The sequence below is a fragment of the Simochromis diagramma genome, unplaced genomic scaffold (genome assembly GCF_900408965.1).
Source record: "Simochromis diagramma unplaced genomic scaffold, fSimDia1.1 OVJJ01000669.1, whole genome shotgun sequence".
In the NCBI taxonomy this organism is placed as follows: Eukaryota; Metazoa; Chordata; class Actinopteri; order Cichliformes; family Cichlidae; genus Simochromis; species Simochromis diagramma.
The window spans coordinates 3,349,113-3,363,080 of NW_024387458.1; the positions used below are offsets into that span (position 1 = coordinate 3,349,113).

At 38.9% G+C, this 13,968-nt stretch overlaps 1 protein-coding gene across 2 annotated transcripts; it reads right to left on the minus strand.

Annotated features, from left to right (window-relative positions):
* Positions 1 to 1,985: 1,985 nt before the first annotated feature.
* On the minus strand, positions 1,986 to 10,876 carry arf2b (ADP-ribosylation factor 2b). Of its 2 annotated transcripts, none has more exons than XM_040014362.1 (5): positions 10,748 to 10,876; positions 9,494 to 9,651; positions 8,542 to 8,652; positions 6,013 to 6,137; positions 1,986 to 3,871 (listed from the first exon to the last, which is right to left on the minus strand). In XM_040014362.1, the coding sequence occupies exons 2-5, from the start codon at positions 9,639 to 9,641 to the stop codon at positions 3,710 to 3,712; spliced, it is 546 nt and encodes a 181-aa protein (XP_039870296.1). In that variant the 5' UTR covers positions 9,642 to 9,651; positions 10,748 to 10,876; the 3' UTR covers positions 1,986 to 3,709. The 2 variants fall into 2 exon arrangements, with proteins under 2 accessions (XP_039870296.1, XP_039870297.1); XM_040014363.1 differs by lacking the exon at positions 10,748 to 10,876 and adding an exon at positions 10,332 to 10,667.
* Between the last annotated feature and the right edge of the window lie 3,092 nt (positions 10,877 to 13,968).

Genomic DNA, 13,968 nt, shown 5'->3' on the forward strand with positions numbered 1-13,968 from the left:
TGTTTAAAGCAGGGGTCCCCAATCCCAGTCCACGAGGGCCAGTGTCCCTGCAGGTTTTAGATCTCACCCTGGGTCAACACACCTGAATCACATGATTAGTTCATTACCAGGCCTCTGGAGAACTTCAAGACATGTTGAGAAGGTAATTTATCAATTTAAATCAGCTGTGATGGATCAAGGACACATCTAAAATCTGCAGGGACACCGGCCCTCGTGGACTGGGATTGGGGACCCCTGGTTTAAAGGTTCCATCCAACTTCATCCAGCAGTTTCAGGATTGATTTATTTTCATTTACTGCATCTACAAGGCTTTTATATTTTAAAGTAGTATTTTTGCTTCATTTATCAAAGTTGAACTTTTTAAAAAAATATAAATGAATAAATTATCTCACAATTTAGTCAAGAAAATAACTGGCTAGAAAAAAAAAACAGATTTAGGCACTTTAGTTTTTATTATTTTGATATTTTAACATCTGAAACTTAAAAGTGAATAAAAATGAACAATCTGGGCCTTTTTTGTGTTTCATATAAACTAATAAAAACTTTGTTTTGTTTTTTGCTTGTTTGTTTTCACCAGACACCAAAATGCTTTTTCTGCCTTACTTATGACCAATAGCTTCTATTTTATAGTTTCATTCTCACTCAGACTGGAATTCTAGTCTGCAGTAGGCCTGCATGTACGTGACTGTGTATGTTTGTCTCCACCTAGAGGTTAAATCTGGAGGCTGGAGTTTTCTGTTCAAAGTTTAACCAGCAGTTTAGTCCTGGTTACATTTTTACAGACTGCTGTCAGAGCAAGAAACAGTTTAAAGAAGACATTCAACAATCAAAGTTAAAATTTCATAAACAAATTCATGTTTAAACTTAAAGGAAACACTTCTGCCTCTGCAGGGTAATTATGCAAACCTGTGCCTTCACAGTAATTTCACATCATGAATGCAGCAACTTAATTTATTAAATCTTTTTCTCTTCTCTTTTAGAAAGGTTTGCTGTTATTTCCTGATAGATTAAGAATTCCCACAGTTCATTCAAACGCAGACTTTGTGCTGGCGAAAGAAAATTTTAAGAAGTGCGTCTGAGTAAACCCAACAGGAACAGAAACGCTGTCCTGAAGAGAAAACAACCTAGTATATCTTTCTTTTCCTGGTTAGTGTTTCTGCAGCCAGCAGCCACTTCAGCAGACAGACGTTTTTGCTATATGGAGAGCCAGGAGAGCCAAACTGAATGAATTAATATTAAGACGCGTTTCCTTTATTTTGCATCAATGACAGGAACCCTCCTCTGTACAGTCATCAACACATTTTGACAGCATAACATCACCTTCAGTTTGCAGAATCATATGTTTTAGATAAAATATATCAATCACTCCTACTTTACATAAATATTTAAATTAGGTGAAATTTAACTTTGGAGAATAGATTGCCTGCATTGCAACTCATCCTTACCTCCATAGACCCCATATTAAAACGTTTAATTTGACAGCAAAAACAAACTCGTTTGCAAAAAGGTTTTGGCCTCTATGGATATTTCCCCGCTTTATGACAACTGAAAAGGTTAGCCACCGAGCATAGTGTGGTTTATCGTCCTAACTGTAATAATCAGCATAACTCAAAAAACGAGCTTTGTTTTTACTCAGTATGACTTGAAATGAATAATTGTGCCCATAAAACCACCAGAAAAATGTTGAGCAAGTCATCTGAGTAGCTCCACATTTAAAAAACAAAACAAAAAACCCACCAAACACCCTTCCTGGAGAAAAAAATTCCAAGGGATTTGCATCCCTTCTCTGGATCTCCTGCTTGTTAAACACTAGTAGTGTGCACCACCACACTGTGAACCATGTGGACAAAAAAAACAAAGCTGACCAGATTTGGGCGCCATCTAAGGCCTGAACTTTCACAGGGATTGCATCATTATTACAACCTTGTTTAATGCAAAGATCCACTACTGTAACACATGAGAAAATAAAAAGCCTCTCCAACAGCTGTTGGATCAAATCATGTTTATTAATGTGTTCAGGAAATCCCCACAGAAACAGTTTATAGGGGAACTTACAGATTTACAATCATTCTTGACAGAAGTGCCAGCTCTAACCCCCATGGTTCAACACTGAGGACGACCAGCTAACTGCACACCCATTCCCCTCAACAGGTCTACCACCAAGTCCTTCCAGCTCGCCGACGAGCCTCCGACAGAGTACTTACTGTGTTGGTCTTTCTGCCTGTAAACACCCAGACGTCTGGACCGTTCACAGTTATAGAGAGCCTTCATTATTTTATTTTTTTATCATGGTTTTTTTTTTTTTGGTGCCAATCCTTCATCCCGACCAGGAAGAAAAAAAAAAAAAAAAAAAAAAAGATCACACACAGCTGGATGCTTTCAGACTTTCAAAATAAATGTGCCAACCGTTGGTGAGAAGAAAAAAAACTCGTCTGAGGCCCTCGAGGATGCACTTTCTACTTCCATATACAGGATTTGTCATACTGCTCAAATGCATTTGGTTCAGCAGTCAAAGTACAAATAGAAATGCTAAAACTAGTTACAGAAAAAAAAAAAAACATGTAACATCTCTTTAAAGGAATAACATGTGACGCCTGTGAATGTATTAGGACACCTGCCTCAGTCTGAAGTGTGCGAAATGTCCAACACCTTGTATCTGGCATGGAAACACTGAAGGTCATCTCCAAAAAAAAAGAAAAAAAGAAAAAGGAAAATCCTAATTTAATCCCAGGATTTAAACGCCAGCAACCCAAAGTCAAGAATTGCATATTCTCGTAGAGTTTAATTTTTTAATTTTCTCTTCTTTTGTGCTTCACGCTCTCACTTAGTGGTGGGAGGGGAGAAAGGTAGTGTTCACTGGAGAACCATTGCTAAGAATAATCTTTTATATTCCAATATAATAATAATATTAATAAAACAAACAGCATGATTTTCAGATGACACCAGAATGATCAAGGATGGGATTTTCTCTTTTCTTACTTTTTTTTTTTAAATTTTCCATTTTTTGTTTTTTTTTTTTCCATTTGCTTCGACCTGATACAGGTTAAGATGCAATTTACTGAATCTCTTGGTGGGTTTGAGGTCTCAAAAATCAGATTAAAATGAACACCTAAGCACTGAAGGTGGGAGGGAGGGGGGCATTTCTAGTCAACATAGATATATTCTACAGGGAGGAGTGGGGGGTTGCACCCTTGCTCTTTCTTTGCCGTATGAAAACCGTGCTTCCTCTGAAGAGTAAGGGTGGGGCAGAACAGGGTCAAGGTGGGGGGGCCGTGCAAGACAGATTAGGTGAGGAGGGGGGTAGGCCGAGCAGGGCAGAGACTGAGTTTGGTGGATGGAGAGAGAGAGAGAGAGAGGGGGCTTGAAAACCAGACTGCTGATTCCACAGGAGGTGTGTAAAAGGCACGCCAGGGTTACTCCCGATCCCAGCCAGCATACACAGAGACGCCTTCACACCCACACATCCACACAGGCATACACACCCACAGCCACACGCACACACACAAGCAGCACAGGCTAGAGCCCCAAGAGTACGGACGAGGAGGAAGAGAAAGCAGGAGGAAGGCGTTGAAAGAAAGAGCCGGGGCAGAGGAGTTAGAGGGGCGCAGAGGGGGGCCTGAATCCGGTGCTGCCGCTGTGTCGAAACAGAAAAAAAATAAACAACAAACAAACAAACGAAAAAATAATAATTCAAAACTGCTGGAATGGATCATTTCTGGTTCTTCAGCTGGTTGGAGAGCCAGTCGAGGCCCTCATACAAGCCGTCTCCGCTGGTGGCACAGGTGGCCTGGATGTACCAGCTGCGCTGGCGGAGGGCGTGCAGGCCCAGCTTGTCTGTGATCTCTGCAGCGTTCATGGCGTTGGGGAGATCCTAGAGGGAGAGGAAACAGCCAGTTATGATGCAGTTCTAACCATTTTTAACCATCTGAACCAAAAAAATCCCACAAGCTTTCATCAACAGTAGAAAAGCTTCTGAACAGTTCAGCCAATGTGAAAGTGCCTTAATCATGCACTCTCTTTAATGGCCACTAGGGGGCTACAGCAGTGGCTGAGGGGAGGACAAAAAAAAAAAAAAAAAAACTTCCAGTCCAATACAAGTGTTCGGGGATCAGCTCTCAGTAAAACTTTCCTGCTGAGTTTGAGTATAAGTCATTTGTTTCAGGTGATATTAAATAATCTTATTTTTATCATTCTCAGAGTCAGAGAGGAGGGTTATCCAGAATAGATGATGGTGGGGGCCAATAAACATCTAGTGATGTCATAATGCGGTGACAGATCATGGGAGTTGTTTTCACAACAGCCTGAACACTGAATGTGCTAAGGCTCATTAATTATTCATTTACTGAATGATCCTTAGTAGTAGTCGTAATACTGATTTAAGTTTCATATTTCTATTAATATTTACATTTGGATTTTATTATTTTACTATAGGGATCTATTAATACACTACTTTATATTAATACAAGTTTTATTATGCTGCCGTTATTAATAGTATTATTATAGTAGTATAATTAATAGTAATGAATTCCATTTTTGAGGCCTTGAACATGCTCAAACCCTCATGAAAGTGTGCACACCTGCCAGAAGCAATGGAAAGTTTTGTATTTAATCAATTGTTGGTTCCCTCACATCCTGTACTTATACTGTGCTAAAATCTGCACACAGACCAGAAAGTCTGCAAAGACGGACCAACAACAGCCTCTCTGCAAGATTTTGAACAGAACCTCCTGCTAACTGAACACAGCCAAGCTTCAAAGGTGTGAACTTGACACAGAGCATGCAGACACAAAACACCAGATGAACATTGGAATCTACATGAACTGAGGAACCTGCCGAAACAAACGTATGACCTGTTCTGATAGGTAGATGAGACGATATCCTGTTGGTTTTTCTCCGCTGTCACTGATGTCTGTGGTTAGGTCTATTGGTTAGCACATTTAAGATTTCAACAGATCAGTAACAAAGTGGTTTGTAGCGGTTTTAGTCACGGTTCATTTAGGGAGGAAAAAAAAAGGTGTTACTTCTATTAAATCTGTCTGAGATTTATCATCATTTGCATTTTTCTTGACTTACAGAGTTCTGACAAAGAAAATGAATGAGCAGCTGTTACACAGTGAGGGAAACATCAGACTTCACTCTATTTTAATTAAAGTAATTGTTTTATTATCTCTTGCCAACATCATGCACACGCAGACAGCAACTTCTCAAAATGGCTCCCAATCCATTTCCTGCTCCCTTTAAATACTCTAAAGACACACCTTCTTAATACAGACTGGCCTATAAAAGAGCTGCAATTGAGGCAGGCTTCCTCTTTACTGGGAAAACAAGATGGCCACCACAAAGGTAACCTGCAACACTTTGTTACTTAAATGCTTCCCAACAGCAGCCTAACATTTAACAAAGCTCCTTATCTAATCAATGCTTTCTTTTTCTTCTCAATACATGTGACCTACCGCAGGGCAGGTTTCAGAATAGAGAATCAATGTGCAGATGTTGATCCTGCAGTGACAGCTGTTCTTCATTGTAAAAAAATAAAAATGAAATAGCTTCTACATATGGACTGCATTCGTTTTTTAAATATTAGTTTTGTCAGGTTATTGTTTTTGGCTTATTTTTGCCAGGACTCGAGTACAGGGCCTCAAACCAGCAACCTTCAGGTTAGTAGCAGGATGCACCAATTTATGGATTTTGTCTCCCACAATATGGCCGCCTGATATTTCTGCCTGCCCACATTAACACGGCTAGCTACATGATCCCCAGTCCTATCTCAAAGTATATAAATCCCCGACAGGGAAACATTTAAGGTGGATGTTCACACCATTTTGATACTTCTATTTCTGCCTCTGAACCAGCAGAGGCTTCTTTTGTTTTTTTTTTTAATTAAAGAAAGGTCCTGTACAAATAAAGTCTTGATCTTTATATCTGAAAGCTTTTTCATCCAAACCAATTGAGAAGTAAATTTGAGGCTCATTTCTTTTCTTGGCTCTGCGTGTGTCTGAAACTCAAACTCACCTGTTTATTTGCAAAAACAAGCAGCACGGCGTCTCTGAGTTCGTCCTCAGCAAGCATTCTGGACAGTTCCTCCCTCGCCTCGTTCACCCTCTCCCTGTCGTTGCTGTCCACCACGAAGATGAGCCCTGCATACAAAAAAAATAAAAAATAAAAAAAATAAAAAAAATGCAGAAACGTGTCTTCATTTATATTCTGGTTACAATACATGCTCTATTGTCCCAGATAAAAAGCGCTGACTCTGTTCCAGTAATAATTCAGTCTGGACCAGCTCTCCTGGCCATTTATTAATCCCCAAAACAGTAAAGTAGAGTGGGCATTAAAAAAAAAAAAAAAGTATGAGTAATAATTTGTGATTTGGCAGCTGCAGGTCTGCTGACTGTGAGAATATATTAAATCCAGAAGCTGTTAAACACATCAGTCATTTGTTAAGTTCAGTACAGATTAATTTATGACTTAAAGCTGCCAAATCATTTTCAGTTGTCATAGATCATGTGAAAGCTGTATTTTGAGACAACCGACAATTTAATGACCGTATTAAAAAAGCTTCATGACACGAATGGATGGATGAAAGTACAACAGTGTTCTGAATGATGTTTTCCTGCTTCAAATTTAACACAAAAAATAAAGACAAAGCCAAGAAAACTGAGGTCATTTTGTTAGATGTCCTATGGCTGAAGCACACTTCCTGATCTGTATGCCAGCTTGTTTGAGGAAATGTTTCATCATACCCACAGCTCACCGAATGTACAAACAGGATGTTTTTATATTCATGTAACAGGGGACGACGTGATCACATGCTCAGCTCCGGTCTATAACTGAGATACTATTTGTTTGTGAAGCTAGAATCTGTATGCAGCCTCACTGACCTGTTACATTACAGACTCTGTGAAGATGTGAAGGGCACAAAAATGAAAAGAATATCTACAGGACACAGTGATGCTGTTAATTTGGTCAGTTTGCCTGAAATTTAGGATTCTTGAGACTCAGCTGGTGTTCAGCTGAGGGATCATGATCAAGAACAGGAATGCTGGTTTTTCTTGGCTTTGAGGGTTGATTCTTTATTACCTTAAGCGATAGATAATTACGCATTTTTTAGGTTAACGCCAATCTGATATTTTGGTTAGATATTGGGTTAATTCTATCTACAGAACCTGGATCAGATATCAGAGACAAAAATCCGCTATATGGTCTGAACTATTCAGTTCTTTGTTTTTCATAGTGCAGAGGAAGCTAACAGCGAAGCGGTAACTTGGGAACATTTCACACAACACCAACCAGCAACTTTCTACTCATGTTTACTAATTATTACAAAGTTGTACAAACTCTCATTTTAACTCATGATGTTCGGACAGAAAGACGTCATAAATGTGGAGGCTTGACTGAGATTTATCACTGTTTGGACTTTCTCTTCATGTTGGGATAAAGATATCAAGCTATAATTCAGAATGGCCATTTTCATTATGTTTTTGACAGAACTGATAGAGACAATTTCAATTTTTAGATATTCTAAGCATTTCAGTTGTAATACAATAACTTTGTCTGAGCATTAAGGGCATCACAGCACCATGACACATTTGACAGAGAAAATTACGTATCTACAGTGTAAAAACAGTCAGTGTTAAAAACCTAAAACAGTGATGGGCAGCTCCCCCCCCCCCCACGCCCCCAGAAGACAATACTGACTTAGATAATGTAAGAACAGGGCCATACTTTAAACAGAATTTTCTGTTAGATTGTCAAAAAAGCCACTTGCATGCTAAGAACTTTACCATTAGAGTGAAGATATAACAGGTCATCATAAAAAAATGAAGTATCATGTGTTTTTACTTTTTTTTGTTTGTTTGTTTTTAACATTTCTTGGGGAGAGGCTAGACCATTAAGGACATCAGACTAGATTGAGATGGGCCGCAGGCCTAATTTTGCATAGAGCCTTAATCTTTTTGCCTGGAAAAATGATGGAAAGAAAGATTTTCTGTCACCTTAATCACGAAATCATTAACCAATACTCGGCACTCTAACCCAAACACAACTATCCTTGTTTGCTGTAGAAGAAAATTCTGTAGTCAGACATGCTGTTTGTTAAATGATGCTGCGTCTTAGATCATCACTGAAATGATTCACACATTCAGTTTCACACTTGGGTGCTCAGTATGTGGAAGGTGATGTTCATCTAATGCATGCAGGGAAACCACAGGAGCACTGATGGCAGTGCAGCAAATAAGGTGGCTTCAATCACAATAAATTTCTGCAGATTAAAGATACCACAAAATGTTCAACTTAGTTTGCTTACAAGCCGGATCATGACTGGCAAACACAAGACAGCATAGGCTATACATTCTGATGAGTTACACATCAGGAAACAGTAGAGGAGTCACACAATACGCCCTTTGAGAATGGAACAATGGCATGTGAGTCATTGGTCTCTTTAATATCCTCTATGCACCAACGAGGCCACCTACGGGCAGTAATGCTCACTGACACAACTGCCAGCTAAGATAATGCCACTGCACACCCCCCCTTTCACCTCACCTTGAGTGTTCTGGAAGTAGTGGCGCCACAGCGGCCTGATTTTGTCCTGACCGCCCACATCCCAAACTGTGAAGCTGATGTTCTTGTATTCTACAGTTTCAACATTAAAACCTGGGGAAAAAAAAAAAGAAAAAAAAAAAAAAAAAAAAAGGAGAGGAAACATAGATGAGTCACTAAAAGGCTTTGGACCACTCGATAGCAAACACTACACGCAGGTAAAGATTTCTACATATTTTTTTTCTTCCACTGTTTGTTCCTAATATGACTTTTTTATTTTTAAAGTCAACATTTCCTGACTGCATTTTAATCAAGAAAAGGTCTTCAGTTACTCTCATTTTATCACTTATTCTTTGTTAAACCATTGTTAAAATGAAATGTCCCAAAAATCGGACATAAGGAAACATCTGGCTGCTGTAGACCAAAACACAGTAAACTTGGACCCGCGCAAAAAACCCCCAAAAAAAATAAATAAAATAAAATAAAAACACTAATCAAAAATTACCATAACTGCTTAAAGCTACAAAATGATTGGTCACCCTGTTGACTGGTAATGGCATTCACCTGCCTTTGTGGCCAATATTTATTACATCACTCCTGGTTAAGTTTTTTTTTTTTTAAAAAGACTTTAAAATAGATCAGTTAATTTTAATTATGATTTAATTACTTCCCCTGAAACAAAGTAAGAAGTAAATTGCAATAAAAAAAAAGAAAATAAACACAAAAAGTAGATATATTATTGCTAGACCTAAGTTCCGTAACAGTGTATCCCTAGTAATTAAAACAAATTAACAGTCAAATGTTTAAAAGACCTGAAGATCTGCTGAACAGGATTTTTTTTTTGTCCTCTCAAATAACAATGGGAAATAACTAACAACTTACAATCTTCTCATAGCAGTCAAAAAATACAGCTTCTTTACAATGACAGTGGAGTGATAGATGTAAATGTTCATACCAATGGTGGGAATGGTGGTGACTATCTCTCCGAGTTTGAGTTTATATAGGATAGTTGTTTTTCCAGCCGCATCCAGCCCCACCATTAGAATCCTCATCTCTTTTTTGCCAAACAGGCCTTTGAATAAGCTTGCAAATACATTCCCCATGGTGATGAAGCTGTCAAAGCAGAGACGGAGACAGGGTTAAGACAGTGTAAGGTCTGCTGTTAATCGGTTTCAGTGCAGTGTGGTGAGAGGAAGTGAACACAGGGAAAATGTATCATAGAGAAAACAGCTGACATCTGGACTGATTTACCGTCGTTTTATCGTTAGTCAGTTCGTAGAGGCACACCACATTAGAGCAGTTCGGTGACAGCTGTATATTTAGTCGAAAAAACGAGGTACATTGTGTGACACACGGAGGAGAACAAGTTAAATGTTTACACAAACGAATGATTGAGGCTTTCGTCTACGACTCTAAGTTAAGCGCTAACTCTGGCCGTCCATATCAGGCATTAACTTCTACACTACAGAAGTGTTAAAACTGCCTATGTGTCAATTATTTAACAGCAGAAAAATCGCATATCCTGAGGCTAAGCTGTACAACCATGGATAAAGCGAATAGCTAACTGATGAAAAGATAAGAGAGGCCTGTTCCAGCTAGAAAACTCTGCAATAGCAGGTTAGGATAATGTTTCTGTACGAGTGAGCCGTCACAAGACGCTAGCTTTCAACTATAAGGTCAAGCTAAGTTAATGTTAAAGTTCATATCAGTACGTGTCAATAAAGGCTGAAACGTTCTGCTATGTGAACGCGCAGATTTTCTGTGAAAAGTCTGAAGTTTTCTGGTCTCTTTACCTGGTTACCAGCACTCGAAACAGGATACAGTTCGCTTCTAAGGGCGGATGCTTCAGCTAGATAGCTAGTTTTCCTAGCATATGCTAACTTGCGACGAACAGGCGACACCGTTCGTCAACGGTCTAAAGACCACTGCCGGTTACAGCATATATTATTAATACCTATAACGACGACCTGCTACGAAATCCACCTGGAAAACTGAGGCCTGGTTTCTGTGGCGTGAACATTAAAAGAGCTGATACACGGTAGCTCGCTAAGCTAACAGCCGTTAGCTAAATGCCGCGTCACAGTTGAGAAAGAACCTCGTGACGTCATGCTCAGGCGAAACTAAATCGAATCGCTGGTACCGCGCGACAATCGCCGTACAATAAATGGCGTTACAGGCAAAACACAAGCGAGTTTATGTGGGTTATTACCTTTAAAACGACAGCTTCTCGATCTTTCCGTTATCTCTCACTGTCACCCCAAAATGGCGTCTTGCGCAACCAGGGAGACACCGGCGTACGGCCACTTCCCACTCTCATACCGCGTCCAATCGTAGCACGCATGGTGTAACGGATAACCCGCCCAGATGACGCCGCGGTCCAATCAGCGTGTCGGCAGAGTCCTGTGCGCACAGTGTACAAAATGTCGAGGAAGTGAGCCGTAGACAAGTTTATTCAAGTTTCAGACACTGAGAACCGGGCCCTCATAGTTTTCCTGTTTTTTCCCCTTTTTTAATCGACGAGAAATGACTACAGGGGAACAGAAATTGGCCACAAAAGAGACAAATAATGATAATAACGATTAAATGACATGAATAACCACAAAGACATGCAAAAAAGCATACAAGTCAAGCGGAAACGATCCATGAGATCCCCAACAAGTACATGGGGCCATGAATAAACATAAATAACCCTAAAAAGACACCAATAAATAAAGAAATCCACACATAAACACAAGGACTATAGGGAGTCAAAAAAACAAAACACAGAAATACAACATTAGAAAAATCTGTTTCTAGTTTATTGTTTTTCCTCTATGTTTGCTTGTGGTCATTTTGATTTACTTTTTGATCGTTTTTTTCCAATTGTGTGAGAGAGGTGGAGAGTTCTAACATTTATTTGTTTAGAGGCCCGTTTTTCCATGCCGGGACTCAAGATCCTGGCTGATCCCAACTTTTAGGCCTTACTGTCCATCTCGTTCTTCATAATCTGATTATTGCATTTTTTTGAAGACTTGAACCAGTGAAATCCTTCCTGTGGACTCTATTGAAGAGACATCCTGACATTTCTTTTTAGATCCTGACTTATTTTAATTGTGTTAATTCAAATTGCTGACACAGAAATGCTAGCATTTATCTATTATATGATTAGTCCAAGGCTGCAGGCTATCATGAATAAATTCATTGTCTGCAAGTCTCACAACCACTGTCTTTAATCATTTATGGTTTTACTTTTAGAATGGTAATTAATCACACTTGTCAGCAGTTAACAGCACCTGATGTCTGCAATTATTATTGGCTGTGTTTGCTATTGGAGGAATGTTTAAAGAAAACTCAGAAGCTTCACATTCCTCAAGCACCAAGCTGGAAATGTGAGGCCTTATTGTAGACTGTATATAAAAGATGGGTGTAGTCATCGTAATCACCCATTGGCTAGTGAAGCGCTGGTGACTCAAGATGAGTGTTTTGTTTTTACTGTTGCCATCTTGGTATTTTGAAAAAAGTGGACACCACAGGCCAACGATTGCCATCTTATGATTAACAAGTCATGAGCCAAAGAGGAAACTTCATGTTGTTTTTCAGTATGACTTAAAATTAGCTGATTGTGCTCATAAGCACATAGCACAACCAGCTAAGACTTTACTGAGGGCACAGATCAAGGAAGGAAAAACTTCAGGAAGTGTGTTTGCATTCAAAGGAGTCGCCCCCTGCTGGTCATTAGAAAGAATGCATATTTAAGGCACTTCCACGTCAACTACACTTTCTGAAGCATATATCTTTTTACACTTTGTGGGCCTTACAGTAGCAATACATTAAAAAAAAAGTCTAATAATAAATTATTGAGCCTCTTTTATTCGTAGTTTAAAGGGTTTGTAACATAACTAAAAAATGGGACTTTGTAGTGACCTTTACATCAGTGAGTCAGTTTGAATTTTCCGCAAAAAGTTTAAAGATGGCTGTGCTTGTTCATGTGAACCTTGTCTGAATACCACTCTTCTGTTCACAGCATTAACAGTGAGATCATCAGCTAACCTTAGGGTAGAAAGTCTGTTAATTAGCAATGTCAACAAACAGTTAACACCACACAAGGACAAAAAGCAAGCACTGGTCTGGGTTTAGATAGCACTTTTGCCATTGATGTCAATGAGAAGCAAGCCAAGGTTAGCCAGCTAGTTGCTATAGTCATAAAGAGTGTCGCATGTACAGTTACTTTCATTTAATAACATGAATCTCTCTTCAGTGGGAACCTCTAGCTGAACTATTTCAAATACAAATAATACAAAATTGTATATTTCATGCCCAGACAGAAACATTTTTATATTTGATATTTATCAAATACAGTTTATACTGTACAAAAACAATTTGTATAAGATCAATACCTATATTACAATTAATGAATGAACAGGATCAGGCTGAGGCGACCGTTTTCATACACCTTCCTGGTCACATGTAAGAGCCTCACGTGTTTAACAGCATCTGTTTTTATAGGGCTGGGCCTCGTTATCAGTGCTGTAAATGTTTACAGTGTGCAGCAGGTCTAATCCTGGTCTTTCTCAAATGACGCCAAGTCAGAAACCACTGGGAAAGGCAATAGCTGGAAATGAGCAGAAGACAGCAACTTTTGTGCCTCTGAGTCATTTTTTATTAGAATATAAAATGTAAGACACATTCAAGTACCAAGAGATTCCAGCCTTGTTGTATATTGTGGAAAACACACATCATTTTAAGGAGCTTCATGCCATTTAAACTCTAAATGAAACAGATGACATGACAAACTCTTTCTTCCACATCAGAAAGTAAACAGAGATACAGAGAACGGATTTTTTTTTGTTCCTAGTGATCCATAAAAGGGAAAAAAAGCAGGAGAACGGAAAGAGGGAAACAATCTTAACACACAAAATAAAAAAATACAGATGTCACAACCTATTACAGCCCTACCAACACCATTTCTTATTCAAGCACGTTTACAACCTTGGAGTGTAAACTACTTGTATCCTTACTTAAAACACATAGAAACAGTTTAACCTGAAAATCAACATTTTTTTTATTTGTACACTCAAGGAGCACTTTATTAGGAACACCTGCTTGTGATAGTAGTTATTCAGTTAGCCAATCACGTGGCACCAGTGCAGCAGAAACTCTGAAGCTTCATTTACAGTGCTGTGCTGAATGGTTGACCATAATGTTTGCTTTTATTCTCGTTCCTCTGCTTTGCTCTGCTAACACCAGTGAAAACAGAGATGATCCTGTCAGAGCTCAACGTTTAGATGTCAACAACACTTTGCTGAAATGAAGGAAAGAGGTGAGCATGACAAAACTAACAGTTATTAAAACGAGGTAAACAACATATCTCCACATATTAGCTGTTGTATTTGCATAATGAGCAAGCTAGGTACATGTAAATCCCTCTTACATTTTATTTTGCAGAAATAT